This window comes from Phaethon aethereus (assembly GCF_964289735.1).
Source record: "Phaethon aethereus genome assembly, chromosome: 11".
In the NCBI taxonomy this organism is placed as follows: domain Eukaryota; kingdom Metazoa; phylum Chordata; class Aves; order Phaethontiformes; family Phaethontidae; genus Phaethon; species Phaethon aethereus.
In genome coordinates, this window is record NC_138587.1 from 17,855,405 (window position 1) to 17,869,935 (window position 14,531).

At 51.9% G+C, this 14,531-nt stretch overlaps 1 protein-coding gene across 1 annotated transcript in view; it reads left to right on the plus strand.

Moving 5' to 3' along the window:
• The window catches only part of STAB1 (stabilin 1), a gene marked incomplete at its 3' end in the record, with an annotated part of 58,609 nt that overhangs the window by 41,225 nt on the left and 2,853 nt on the right, over window positions 1-14,531 (plus strand). The window contains exons 40-61 of the mRNA XM_082004611.1: window positions 349-394; window positions 1,083-1,162; window positions 2,118-2,243; window positions 3,023-3,096; window positions 3,442-3,516; window positions 4,125-4,244; window positions 5,267-5,314; window positions 5,441-5,524; window positions 6,441-6,587; window positions 6,759-6,896; window positions 7,571-7,630; window positions 7,736-7,912; window positions 8,468-8,554; window positions 9,027-9,173; window positions 9,344-9,409; window positions 9,996-10,221; window positions 10,846-10,995; window positions 11,852-11,956; window positions 12,362-12,469; window positions 12,674-12,867; window positions 13,560-13,704; window positions 14,175-14,308. Coding sequence (XP_081860737.1) covers window positions 349-394; window positions 1,083-1,162; window positions 2,118-2,243; window positions 3,023-3,096; window positions 3,442-3,516; window positions 4,125-4,244; window positions 5,267-5,314; window positions 5,441-5,524; window positions 6,441-6,587; window positions 6,759-6,896; window positions 7,571-7,630; window positions 7,736-7,912; window positions 8,468-8,554; window positions 9,027-9,173; window positions 9,344-9,409; window positions 9,996-10,221; window positions 10,846-10,995; window positions 11,852-11,956; window positions 12,362-12,469; window positions 12,674-12,867; window positions 13,560-13,704; window positions 14,175-14,308 — 2,537 coding nt within the window. The remainder of the gene's footprint in view (window positions 1-348; window positions 395-1,082; window positions 1,163-2,117; window positions 2,244-3,022; window positions 3,097-3,441; window positions 3,517-4,124; window positions 4,245-5,266; window positions 5,315-5,440; window positions 5,525-6,440; window positions 6,588-6,758; window positions 6,897-7,570; window positions 7,631-7,735; window positions 7,913-8,467; window positions 8,555-9,026; window positions 9,174-9,343; window positions 9,410-9,995; window positions 10,222-10,845; window positions 10,996-11,851; window positions 11,957-12,361; window positions 12,470-12,673; window positions 12,868-13,559; window positions 13,705-14,174; window positions 14,309-14,531) is intronic.

A 14,531-nucleotide genomic window follows, 5' to 3' on the forward strand; every position in this document is an offset into this window, starting at 1 on the left:
AATGGGGCAAAACCAAATGGCCCTGTATGTTTGGATTAACAAGGTTTCCGTCCTTGTTTCATTCCAAGCAATGTGGAGGCCATGCAGGTAGGATCAAATTGAACCGTTAGACAGAGAACATCAAATTCACTCCATTGCAAAATGCCAGAAGATAAATCCCATGAGGTTTTCCTGCTGCCATGCAGGACGTGAGAGTTAGCATAACTGCTGGCATGTCCCATCATCACTCAGGGCACCACAAGTATGGTATAGTGAGGCTGTTTGCAGTCCTTTACTCTAGATGGCAGAAATGTGCCCAGCAAGTGCTAAATTGAAAATGCCAAGTAGCGTTTGTGTTTTCTCTTGCAGGAATTGAGATTGATTTATGCAATAACACTTGCCATCAAATGGCCAAGTAAGTACAGACAAGGGGCTGGGGCATTCTGAGAAAGCCATGTGTATTTGTATGTATTTTACATAGAGGTGATTCTGTGTTTAGGTCTTTGCAGAGGGCTGGGATGAGGTGCCTGCTCATTAAAGGTGCATAAATGTCAGCTCCAACCTGGGAACTCTCTTTGGTGCTAAGCTACATCCATTTTCCCCAAGGATTTTGTCTATCTGAGCATAAATTCTTTCCAAGTTCCTTCTGTTTTTGTGGATAGGAAAAAGCAGAGACTGCAAGGTACTACTAATTTGGGGAGCAAATCAAACAGCCATTTTCAAGCCCTTTCTGCCTTGCCTGTCCCCACCAAGGAATTAAATAGGCTGATGGGCTGTGACGACTCCCTCTTGCTGCCTTTTCCATCTATTCTCTGGTCTTCTGTTTTGCGATACTGGGGCCCAGCCATCTCCGTTGTACTGTGCAGAAGCACACGGAGGTGGTGAAGGTGCACTGCATGAGGTGTGAAGCCTGTGCCTGGATGCCAGCTCCCTGGCCAGTGTGACTTGAGTATTTGGTGCTGCAAAGAAATACGCAGCAACTTCAGGCATGTTCCTCTTGTGGTCATTGTGGTCTCTAACTTGCACATTGCAGACTTGTATAGCGTTTCCCACTGGCTGAGCAAATCAGGAGGTGTTGTCAGTTTATTCCTTTCTTGTTTCAGCTGCCTCAATAGTTCTGCAGATTCCCCACCTACATGCTTCTGCTCCGCTGGGTACACAGGGAATGGGACCCATTGCACAGGTATGTCCAACGAGGGTGGGTAAGATTCAATGCTTGCAGACATCTGTTGAGGCTGCGTAAAGACAAGGGGTTTGTTTGTGAAATAAAAGGCATGATGTTACCAGGAGAAAGATCATTCAAACCCTTTTCATCTCAGCTGTCCCTCATGTGGTAGAGAGGTTTTCCAGTCCAGAGCTTTACACAGGATGCTCTTGATGTTGCTAGAGCCTGCGGGAGAGTGATAAAATGGCAGGCAAGTGTAGCAGAGCAGTTCTTGCTGCTTGTGGAGAAAGATGGACATGAATGGGTTGTTTTAGTTCTGGTATCACAGCAACAGTGGCAAAGATATACATACGTTGGCCATGAATCCCTGGAATACAGATGCTTCGACTCCCTAGAATTTTGTGCTCCTCTTATTTTTGGCCATGCTGAAATTGGGTAGAAGCAGTGCAGCAGTTGTGCCAAAATGAGGTAGGATTTTGGGATACTGCTCTAGAACTACTTACAAACCCGGTCTATGTCAAAACCAGACAGAAAAGAAAACACCACTCAGAATGATAAAATTGTAACAATCAAATCAAAACACTGGTAGACATCAGTTACTTTTCAGAATTGCCCTTGCTTGAAAATGAGTGAGGGCGAAACAGCAAAAAAAAAAAGTTTTATGTTGTGCAGGACTTTTTTTTTTTTTTTTTTTTTTGGTGGGTCTAACCGTTAGTACTCCATGAGCAAATGCTGTGACGGAAAGACTTCTTAGTCAAATTTGGGGATTACTTAAGCTCAGCATGACTTTTGGACTGGCCTCTCTTAGATCTGGATGAGGCCACATGCCTTTAAAGGACCTACAGTTTCATTGAGAAACAAAGGGATTTTAATAAAATCCTGTGATTTTTGTTGAGATGGATGATCATTTTGGCACAGTTGGTCTTTCCTAGATGCTCTGAGCTGATTCTGCTTCTCTTGTTTGTGGTCACAGAAATAGATCCATGCACTATCGATCATGGTGGCTGCTCCATACACGCTGTGTGTACTAAAGTATCCCCAGGAGAGAGAACCTGTGTTTGTAAGGAAGGCTATGCTGGAGACGGGACGCTCTGCATGGGTGAGTGCTTAATGTGTGTTTTGGTGGTAGTGGTGAGGTATCATCCGTGCAAAGGGGAATTTCAGACTTAAAAGCGTTAAAAATTCAGGTTAAAGTGTTGAATAACTCAATTTTCCTTTCACTTTGTTCATGCAGTGATTATTTCAAAGCAAGTAATTGCTGGCTGATCTTGATTCAACTGTCTTTCTGCTTTTTGTCAAGCTGTATGCACACTTAAGTGTACATACATACCTGTAGGTATGTGCTCAGCATTCTCCCAAGTCATCATTAGCACAGTGGTCATCACTGTCCCAGCACAGTGCCACCTGAAACTGGGCAGAGAGCCCACGCTGCCCTTGGCACCTGTCTTGCTGGATGGCCTCAGACTAGCGTTTTGGTCTCAAACCAAAACAACCATGAGAGGTTTCTTGCCCTGATGCATGTTGTGGAGAGGTCCAGAGATAGAGAGTGAGGGCAATCTCCCACAGTGGTGCTCTGAGGTGAGGGTGGAGCTGTGGGAGAGTCCAGTCCTCTCATACCTTTTAAAGTGCACCCAGGCAGACGTGGGATTTTCTGTGGGCAGATTTATCACAATTCAGAGACCCACATGTAGCGGGAGTAGAACTTGCAACTTGCAGTTCTTCCCTATTCCTTTGCTATCACAAGTCACTTTTCCTCAAAGATGTTTTCCAAGCTGGGCAGGTCCTCCCTGTTGTTTTCCCAATACCTCTTTGGGTCACCAATTCCCAGCTGCCTTGAGCAGTCCTCAGCAATAATGTGGCCTTATTGTTTTGCTGCAGAAATTGATCTCTGTCTCGAAAGCAACGGGGGCTGCCACACCAATGCAGAGTGCATTAAAACAGGGCCAAGGAAGGTAAGATGGGTGTCAGGGCAACGTTATTATGGAGGTTGTCACAGCTGTTTAGTTCTCTCAAAGACAATCCTTTCCATGGCAGTGCTCTGCCTCGTGCTTATTACCTTCCACATAGAAGAGTTGCCTGGAAAAGGCATAAGAACATTGCCGTTTCCTTGAAAGTAGATGCTTTCTGTTGGTCAGAGGCTGGAGCCAGTCTCGGGTTATATTTGCTGTGGACACAAGCATGGTTATTCCTGAAGTGTGTGATGGGTGCTGTACCGCATGCTTTCCGTCCAGCCCAGCCATCATGTGTTTTTCTTTATTAGGTCCAAGTTTCAGACTGAACATCTGTTCTCCCTCCAGGTTGCCTGCAACTGTCTTCCTGGTTACAGTGGGGATGGTGTGAGCCAGTGCAACCCCATCAACTTGTGTGAACAGGTATGTCTGCATTTTGCAATTACCGGAGGTGAAGGCCACAGCTGTGAAGCATCCCTTTCTCCCAACAGTTAACAGCAAGAACAGGGTTAGCCTGCTTGTTTAGAGCTGGCTGTCTTGCCTTTTCACATACCAGCTGGATTTCCTGGTGTGTTTGGTTTCTGTTGCCTCTTGCAATGACCTGCAAATACTATCTCGGCCACCGGGCACTCCTCTTGTTGGGAGAAGCGATGTGGAAACATTGACATAGGGCTGGAGGCATGTGGGCTTGTTTCTCTGCATCCATTTTGTGTGAAATAGGCTCAAAAGCTTAAAAGTAATCTGTGCTCATGGCATTGCTGTCCTGTCAAAGTCTTTCTCACGAGAGACATGGCATGATTTTGTCATCACTGTGGGTTCCAAAGTAAAGTGCAAAACCTTTGTTTCATAGTAGGATTTGGTGCTGAAAAGCCCTTGAGGATCTGGGTGAAGTTTATTCTAAGACACTAAACAGATGTGAGGAATGGTTTCCTTCCCACTGGGCTGGGTGTAGTTAGCAACTCCCAGATACAAGTGGCCATTCAAATTGTTGGTGATGCCCCGCCATGCAAGCCTTTCACTTTTCTTGCTAGAACAATGGAGGCTGCAGTCCGTTTGGGCTCTGCAAATACACAGGCCCTGGCACTCGAAACTGCTCCTGCTCTTGGCACAGTATTGGAGATGGCTTCACCTGCCATGGCAAAGTGTACCAGGTGAGAATTGTGCGCCACATCTTGTGTGTTCAGGCTTCCTGCCCTGCAGCAAACCACTCCCTCCCCTCCAAGTGTGACCTGCGGGTGAGCAGATCTGTAGTGTCACATCAACACGTGTGTGGTGTAGTAGATACAGGCGCTTTGAGGCAAGCTATCCATAAATCATAGGTGTATTTGGGGTGCCAGCTGAGTGAGAGAATCACAGTAAAGTGACCTTGCTCCAAAGGGAGCTGAACACTCTACTGCTCTGTCAGCAGCACTGGCCATACCTCCAGGGAGCTGTTTTCTTAATGCGACAAGCAAATGGGAGTCTTTTTTTTTTTTTCCCCACCACAAAGGGAACCCACTTCTCCCAGTCTGTGGGATCAGGGCAAGTGTCCCCTGTGGCCATGCCGGCACTTGAGATTCAGTCTGGGCAGCAGTCTGTCTCCAGCTCTGTTGCCAATTCAATGGCTGTCCTTGGGTAAACTGGTGACCTCTTCTGGTAGTGGCAATAAAAGCTGTCATGCCCACAGCAGAGCCAAGAGAAAAGAGATGGACTCAGTTTTGTGCTTCTGCTCTTAGTGAAAATTAATGTGGTAAGAAGAGGGGGGGTTTGCTCTGCCAAGCCTATGTCTGCCACTCTGGACAGCATCCCAGAACTGGTAGTGGCAGCACAGTGAGGTGAAAGCAGATATTCTGTGAAGCACTTGAGGTGTCCCATGAGCCCAGGGGAAGTTAAACCTGTGAGACAGCTGCTGCAGAAGCAGCCAGCTTTCATCTCTCTGTCTGCTCCATCTTGCAGCATCCGTGATGTGAATGGTGCAGGCAGAGGTCACTACCTGCTTTTGTACCCTCCATGCCATCCATGCCCACAGTGCTGCCAAGGGAGGGAGGGAAAGAGCACTATGGTGTGTCAGGAGAACCAGTGTCCCATTGGGGTGGGAGAGTGACCTGGAGTGGAAGGAGCAAGTCACTATGCTGGCTGGCCAGGAGCAAGCAGAAGGCACTCTGCTAATACCAACTGTTTCTCTTTGTTTAAGGAGCTCGGAAGGATCAAAGATGCATCCGTGTTCTTTAAGATGATACTGGTTGGTGACAAACAGCTTTGTCCTTTTCTCTGTATAGTAAATCCCACTTAGGGTTATCTGCAAAGGATCTTGCTAACTGGAACCATGTTTTCTGTTTCTCTTCCCACAAATGCTCTTCCACCACAGGCAGAAAACATCAAGGAGCTCAGTGGAGCAGGGCCTTTTACTGTCTTCGTCCCACAGACGGATTTCATAGGAAATACCACAACGGTAAGTGTCCTCCCTTCCAAAGCACTGTCAGGTGTTTGGCAAGCTCCAGTCATGGCAATGTCCCCTCTGGGGCTGTTCTGCCCAGTAAATTGAAGCAAAGGGGCTGCACTGCAGAGGGTTAAAGTCATCCTCCATTCTCCATCAGTGTAAGAGTGGAGGTTTGGATGCTGGCTCACTACAGAGCCAATCTGGGCAGGGGTGGACATGGCTTCTGTTGTAAGGAGACCCTTACTGGACCCCCTGCCTCAGGGTCCTCAGAGGCACTGTGCCAAATCAGTGGTGCGTGGTGACTTTCATTACCCATGGCTGTTAGGGACTGGTAACAACAAGGCTTCACGGTATCTGTGATGAAGACCTCTTATTTCTGCTCTGTGCCTCAGGCGCTGCCATTCTGCCTCCACTGGTCCCTTCCTTCTAGTCCCAATAAGTGGGATGTCTGGGGCAAGTGGAGACATGAGGGAGGAGACATCCTTATTCATGACTCTGTGAACCAGACGGGTTCATGACCAACAGCTTTCTGGTGTTGGTGTAATGGAAGATCCTAATACCATCACTCACAAGTCCTGTTGTGCAGCTTCACACTGCTAGTCCCAGCCTTTTTCCCATGGGTCCCCCCATTCATCCAGTAAAGGAACAATTCCCAAAGACCATGTATCCAGGTGTCACTTCCTCAAGGCCAATGTGGTCGTTTGTCCTCCATCAAGGGACCTGAATGCTGTTTTTGTCAAGCTGGTTGAAATTTCCCAAAGCTCTCAAATGGTTTTGTGCATTCGCTGCGTTTTGGGGGGGGACTGACTCTCCTGCAGGGATGTGTCAGAGGGGGCTTCGGCAATCCAGGTCTACCTCATCGCGTCTGGGGGCCCCCCACAAGGCAAAATGCCCCCAGTGTGATCTTACTCTTGTTTTCTCTCGGTAGTTTGAGGAGTGGAGGAGCAGAGGTCTCCTCCGGGAGCTGCTTCGCTACCACATGGTGGGTTGCCAGAAATTGCTGTCCAGTGACCTTGAAGCCCAGGAGTCCCTTACATCTTTATCTGGCTACAAAATAAAGATCACAGTGAAAGAGGTAGTTCTTTGTTACAATTCCATTCCCTGTAGCACTTCTCAAGACATCGCTTTTGCCGTCATTTGAAGGCCATTGTGGTTGGTTATGGCAAGTCACTTGCCTAGGGCCTGCAGATGGCTTATAGGGCAGTGCTGTGGATGGGAATACCTCATCGCATCCCTTCTCTCTCAGAATAGCATCTATCTCAATGAGGAAGCCAAAGTGGTCACGAGTGACATCATCGGTGTGAACGGGGTCATTCATTTCATCAACAAGGTCCTCATTCCAAGTGACCTGGTGGATCGTAACATTTCCTCAAAGGTCTCACGGGTAAGGCTGAAGCAGTGACTGTGCCCTGATAACTGCTGTAGTGAGGACAGGGCTAGGATCTTTCTCCCAACAGCTCTGATAGAGATAAGCCCTCTACCCGCACCCTCAGCCCAAGGCTGCGTGAGGTATTCTTCCTCCCTGCTCCTAGCTGTGTAGGTCATGTCTGAGGGCACAGATTTGGCTTGTGAAGGTGACAGCATTTGTGGCGTAGCAGTATTTGGGACCAGAGTTGTGATTCATCACTAGGGAAGAGCAGTACTGGGTGTAGGCAGGGGGATCATGTCCCGTGTCAGCCATCACACTCCTTTTACAGTGCAGAGCAGGTTGCAGTGTGAGAGTGACAGTGTGTCTCTGGTACTCCTGAAACCAGTGCTAGGAGCTTATAGCTCATGCATTTTGCAGTAAATAATACCACATTTTCTGTACAGCAAAGCAGAGTGCTGAAATTTATGCCAGCTCCTGCCATGGCAGCATCTACCCAGGATGAATCAGAAAAGTGGTGGCTGCTGAATGCCAGCATTCGCCAGGCCAAATCTGTCGGCACGATGATGACAGAGATAAACTTGTATTTAGCTACAGTAGTTGTTAACTGTCTGGTTTCTTCCTTGTGTTGCTGTGCCAGGTCCTGGAGGGGGACCTCTTAGTGATGGTTGTTTGCTTTCTTCCCTCTGCAGCAAAATATCACGGAAGTGGCAGAGGCCTTTGGGTACACCATTTATAGCAAGCTGCTGCAGGTGAGCAACCAGAGTCCTGCTGCTCTCTGGGGAGGTGGCATGTACACGTGCATCTTCAGTTTTTGCTTGTGGCTTTTTCTTTGTATCCCCTCTTATCTTGGACAGGATGCAGAGCTGCTTCCACTGATTAGTGATCCCCTGCACAGACCTTTCACCATGCTGTGGCCCACAGATGCTGCATTTAATGCCCTCTCAGAGAAAAGGCAGAAGTGGCTGTACCACAGAGAGCATCGGGATGTGCTGGCCTCCTACCTCAAAGCACACATAATCAGGGACACAAAGGTAAATGTGGACAACAAACAGGCTCCTACCTCCTGAGGCCACGTGTGGTGCCACCACCTGCCTATGGTTACGCCAGAGCAACCTTGCCCAATGTTTTGCTGCTGTAGAACATGCAGTACATTTGTTGTCTTGAAAAGACCCAAAGCTGTTTGAGCATTTGAGGCAACTACCACTTAATCGTGAACCTCTGGTACAGCGTGGCTGAACTGACACCTTCTGTCATCAGCTTCCTGGGGAGGCCACATCACCTCCAGAGAGTCAACACAAGGCTCACAAACAGGCTCTTGTCTATAGGGGTGGTGAACAAGGGAAGAGTCCAGCTGAGCAAAACCCATAAGGGTCTGCTTATGCATGCTGGCCTCTCACTGTTCAGGAGTCTGAGACTAACCCAGCAGAGTTAGGCTGTTCCACCCACACCAGCTTCATGTGCTGCCATGTTACACCCCCTCTCGGTGTGGCTGCTGACGCCTGTTCTCACCAAGCAGCATCCTGTTAGGAGCATGAACTGCCAGTTTTGCCTGACTCCCCCTTCATACTGTCCATTTTCCCTCTTAGATAGTTGCTGGTAATGTGCCCCAAGTCGAATCCATACGGACCATGCACGGCTCCACCATTTCATTCAGCTGCAGCAAAACCCATGTGGTGAGTGATGGTGATGCTGGGCTCTGCTTTCCTCTGAGCAAGTGTCCCTGGGCATAGCCACGGGGCAGCTGATGCTCCATGTTGGTCACTGGCAGGAAGTAAACACAGAGTTGGGGTGCTTGCAGGCTGAGCCACCCCGTTCCCCTGGCTACAGCTGAGCCTCTAGAGAGGTTCTAGACTCTGTGGCCACCTGGCATGAAAGTGCAGAGGCGTGTGGTGCCTGCACACGTGCTTCATGATGACCAGGTTGTGAAGCCAACCACATGGTGCCATGACCATTACAGAGCCCATGTTCATGGACAGAGGCTGTTTCTTAGGAGAGATAGCCATGAAAAGTGGCAATTGGGAAGGGTGGTCAAAGACACAAGGGGTGATTGAGAAGTCATGACAGCCAAAAAGGGGACAACCTTTGGGTAGTGCAGCCAGGATGTAAGATGTGCCAGAATCACAACCTGCTTTCTTCCTCTGGTAGGGGGAGCTTCTGGTGGGGAACGGCGATGCCACCATCATCCAGAGGCACATGGAATTCAACGGGGGCATTGCTTATGGCATCGATAGGCTGTTGGAGCCACCGGATCTGGGATCTCGGTGTGATGAGTTCGTCTTTGTTGAGCTGCAGGTGAGCACTTGCAATGAGGCCAGTGAGGATCTGTGCCCTCTGTTGAGCTCCATGCCTGGGAAGAGGGATGTCGGGAGGCCTTGCTGCTCTTCCTTGGCAAAGCTCCAAGCAGCCGAGAGAGGCAGAAGCACATATTGAGTTGTTGTGAGGTTTCTTTCTCCCCTCCACAGGGATCTACAGAGAGCTGCGGACTCTGTGGCTTCGAGCCACCCTGCCCTGCTGGCTCTGTTCAACGGGTAAAGTTCACAGTTTTGTCACCAAGGAGGCCTGTAATGGGGCTGATAATACCCACGTGCCCCTCATGTTTTAGCAGCAAAACGAAGGCACACCTGCATGTGGCGAGTCCCTCGGCTCAGTCGCATTGTCCGTGCCTTGCCCCAAGTCACGTGGTCCCGTAGGGCAGGAGCTGAACTGAGTAACATGGGGTGAAGAGGTCCAAAGGTCTTTGCTTGGTCAATCCCTGTATGGGTGACAGTGGCTGCAGGGGTCCCTGCCCTTCTGGCACCCAGAAGTCCCTGGGGGCTTCTCTGGGTGCTTTATAGCAAAAGAGCTCCGCCTGGCCCTGGACCAGGGATCAAATGGTGAGCAGCCTTGGGGGGCAGTGGTTGTACCCCGTTCTCACTGCCTAGCCTGTTGTCTCTCTCTGCCGGGCTTTTGGCATGTCCCTGAGCTACGCCTGTGGCTCCTCTGTCACCAGCCCCATCGCATGTTAGGAAGCCTCTGTTACTTGTCATAAAACCGAATGAGTGGCACTAGAAAAGTCAAAGGTGAGATGTCAGTGACCAATGTGGCAAACTCTGTGTTCTGCCTGTTTCCTCGCAGGGGAAAACCAGGCAGTGCTACTATTATGGAAACCAGCTGTTGAGAAACACTTTTCTGTTTCACCGCAACTCCCTGTTGCGGCCGTCCTGGCCACCCTCCCCGTGGGACCCCTTCAGAAGACAATTCTCTTCCAGGGGGCCTCTGAAACGAGGCTGCAAGAGGAGCTGCATTTCCACCCAGTGGGTCCCTCAGTGCTGTGCAAACCACTATGGCCGTGACTGTTGGGGTAAGGAGCCGCCACAGCCCTTTCTTGCGTGGGAAGGTGGTTTTTGGCTCAGCACAGATGTCTGGTGTCCATGAATGTGCTTCCCTGAGGAAGGGTGGGAAAAACGCCAGGCAGGGAGCCCCAGTCCACAGAGGGTGCAGGGGACGATCCCCTGGGAGTGTGTGTGGATGGTATAACGAGGAATTCCCTTTCCTTGGAGAAATCTGTGTCCCATGGAGAGCCCTGGGCACAGGACCGCAGGGGGTGGCCATGAGACATGTCACTCACCCGTAGATCTTGCCAATGCTCAACCATTCCCCAGCATCTGCCCTCTGCGCTTTGTGCCTGGGCAGCTTTCAGGTCCTTGGATGAGCCTGCTGCCAGGTTAGCATGGGGTGGGCCAGCACAAACTCAACATGTTGCAGCAGAAGGTCATCCCAGGCTGCAAACTGTGCCAGATTTGTCTCTCTTGCCCCCATTCCTAAGGTTTATTGTCATGGAATGTCCCCAGCACTCACTCCCAGGACTGCCGAGCAGGCTCTGCGGTCCAAGCACCCCGTAAGCGGCAACTCACGTGGCACCAGGCTCCCCTCCAGCACAGGGTCACTTTGTCATCACAGCCTCACTGAGGTGCCCCATTTGCAGCATGCCCAGGAGGGCTGGAGGCGCCGTGCAGTAACCGTGGTACTTGTGATGACAAAATTGGTGGCTCGGGGAGATGCAACTGCAGCCAGGCTTTCATCGGGACCAGCTGTGAGCTGTGTGCACCAGGCAGATACGGGCCTGACTGCCGAGGTAGGACTGCTTCTGCCTGTTGGGGTGGTAGCAATGCAGAGGGTTTGTGCGGAGGTGGCTGCGGCTCAGGGCGCTACCTGAAGGGGGCTGGGTGCTGGCCTCTTTGCAGCTTACAGCACAGGAACCGGTGTTGCCACGTCTGCATCAGTCCCAGTAATGCTCAGGTCAGACCTCTGGCGCTGGGGACATCCCTCCATGGGCTCTCGGCAGGACAGCCATTTGGGCAAACGTAGTTTGCCATCTCAGACTACTCCAGCTGTAGGTTGAGAAGGCTGGGTGGCATGTGCCAGGAAGCCATGCTACCGATGGCCTCGCTTCTGTGCTGAGGCCCTGGGGTCAAAAACTCTTCCTCATTTATCACGCACAGCTGAAAGCCCCAGTGTGGCAGAAAGCGTTAATGATGTGTTTTGGGCTGAGGGACAAATCTGTAAGTCATGATGAACCCCATACAGAAAGAGCATCTCCTGGGATATGTTCAGCAGGGACCTGTGCCCCTGTGAGGGAAAGGGAGTTCCCCGTTCCCCTGTCCCAAGCTGGGCTTTATGGGGTCTCCAGGGATGTTTTTGATGGCTGTATGGTTGCAGGGACTCGGAGTGAAAAACACATCTCTAGAAAAGCCCAGGGAAGGGGAATGACGGGTTTGTGGGTGCAGAGAGGCTTTCCCTTCCTCCGTGAAGGGAGTGTGTTCCTGGGGAGGGGGGCAGGTCTGTCAGGGACAGGAAGGGATGTGTGCCTACTGCCGTGCCCGCCTTCATGAGCTGCCCACACAAGCCACGTTTCTGCCACGTGGCTGTCTCATGGCCTTTCACTGCCACCAAGGCAAATGCCGTGACACTATTTTACCCGTTCCTCACAGAGTGTAACTGTACTGAGAACGGTGTGTGCAACGGAGGACTGCATGGTGATGGCTTCTGCTTCTGTGCTGAGGGCTGGACCGGGGACCGCTGCGAAATCAGACTAGGTGAGGCGCGCCGAGCCCCACCACCTGCTGTTCTCTGCACTGGTCAAGCAGCCGCTTGGAAGTATCTCCAAAAAGGAGTTCTCACTTGCGGGGCTCATCCTGAGATCTGGCCCATGCCGTTGAATTTCACAAGGGTGAGGGTGGTGAGGAGGAGGAGGAGGAAAGTTGCACTTGATCCTGAACAAGTTCCTGAGCTCAGAGGTGCTCCAGGAGGAGCTTGAGGGTGAGCTGAAGGCCTGAGGCTTATCTGAAGGAGTACCAGTCCTCTGGGTGTGGGCGAGGCATCTGCAGAAAAGCACAGTGGAAAAAGCGGGGAGCATGGGCCTGGGGCAGAAGCTGGCGATGGCAGCCGTGCCCATCTTGCAGCCCTTAGATCATTCTGACCTGTGTGTGTTGTGGTTTCAGTCATGACACCCACCTGCTCCCCACCGTGCCACCCCCAGGCTGTCTGCCGCTCCGGCAACCTTTGCGAATGCGACCTACACTACGAAGGAGATGGGAGAACGTGCTCAGGTAGGGGGGAGCCATGAGGGGCTAGGACAGAGGGGTGGCGAGCGAAGGGGAAAGTGGACAACACTGCAAGACAACAGGTCACCATCTCCTGAACAGGTCCATGGAGGATGGCCATATCTGTGGGATTATGGGCAGCACAGACAGACAGACCACCAGGATACCTAGCAAGTTGTTTTAGTTAACCTAACACTTCTATCGCTGCAGTGATCGACATGTGCAGCCAGGACAACGGGGGGTGTGCCAGGCACGCGCACTGCATGCAGGTCGGCGTGAACATGTCTTGTGCCTGTGCTCCCGGGTACGGAGGTGACGGCTACGTCTGCGACCCCATAGACAGATGTGCGGACGGTAGGAACGGGGACTGCAGCCAGCACGCCAACTGCATCAGCACCGGGCCGGTGAGTATGTACCGTAGGTCCAGGGAGACCTGCATGCCTGGGAGCACAGCGCAGGTGACTGCTGTGGGATGCTTCAGGCTGCTGGAGGACAACAAAGTGACAGTGTCCCCTGTTACTGCGGGCCCCTGGCCTGCCTCTCCTCTCCAGTCCCCTCAGCTAGTGCAGTCATCCTGCAGGTCCTTACTGCCAGGCAGGAGCCGTGTGCTCGGTCTGCTGCCTGGCTGTGGTGACGGTCCTGCTGATGTTATACTGAGGCCATTTTTCCCATTCCTCTGTCCAAGGGGCATAAGCTTTGTCAGTCTTGGCATTGCTGGACTATTCTTGGGGCTCCGGGATGGTCCTTTGAGGACAGTGCTGGCTTTTTGTGTGGACGAACCAGAGCTGCTCACTGCAGACCGGAAGATGGGACTGGGAACGTGATGCAGTGCGAGAATGATGAGCCATGTACCTGGAAGCTCATCTGTCCTTCAAACAGCACGTGACAAGGATTCAATGTGATGTTTTTGGTTTGTGTGCAGTTGGATGTGGGGGCAGGACAGAGGCCATGTGGCCTTTTGTAGCTCTGTTGTAGTCACAGTGGGTTGTGGAGGCATTCTGAAGCCTCATCCCCGTCTTCACAGGGATACAAGCATCCCCAGCTGGCATCTGCATGTTTGCAGTCACGCAAATGCCATCCTTCCTTTGTGCTGCAGAACGAGCGGCGCTGCGAGTGCAAGCGGGGCTACGTTGGTGACGGGATCCAGTGCCTGGAAGAGGTCGTGCACCCCATGGACCGGTGCCTGGAAGACAACGGGCAGTGCCATCGGGAGGCCATTTGCACTGACCTTCATTTTCACGGTGAGGGTGCTCAACCCCGCAGTGCCAGGGATGATGTTCCGCAGAGAGGTCCCACTCCCTCATCCTCACCTTCTGGCTGGGGCACCCCTCAGGACAGCTGGAGGGTGGGATGGCCAAGGGACCGGGGACTTGCCTCTGTAGCTTGGTCTGTTTTTCACATCCCTCTTTTTCCTACACATCATACGGGGGAGGACAAGCCATCCTTGTCTGCTCCTGTGTGATGCTTGAGATGGCCTGAGCGGGATTACACTACCAGTAAGCACTGACCCCCTCATGGAAGGCGAGAAGTTTAGAGGAAGCTGTGCTGCATCCCACCTCAGCCTCACTTGAGCACTGTCCGCATCCCACCCCTCCCGTGCAGCACAGAGCACCTCCACTGGCAGTGCACACAGGGGACCCACCTGACTGCCCCGGGGAGACTGCTCGCTCTCTGTACTGTACTGATGCTCCCTGGCCTTGGTATTTTGCAGATAAGACTATGGGCGTATTTCATCTGCAGTCACCCCGAAAGAAGTACGACTTCACTTACGAGCAGGCTCAGAAGGCCTGTGCCGCAGAAGGTGCTTCCTTGGCCACTTTCCGGCAGCTCTCGGCAGCACAGCAGGTCAGGGCAGGGATGCAGAGGTTGGGCAGGGGCTGGCTCCGTCACCTCGGGTGGGGATGTGAAGTGCTTCTCCCCGGGCCCGGCGCAGCGTTAGCGAGCCCATGACGAGTGGGTGGGTGACCTCTCATCCCGTCAGCCAGGCCCTGTTTGCTCCATCTACATCCATGAAACCAAGGACGGCTGGTGGGTCTTGCCAGTCGCACTGGGATGAGACTTCTGGCAG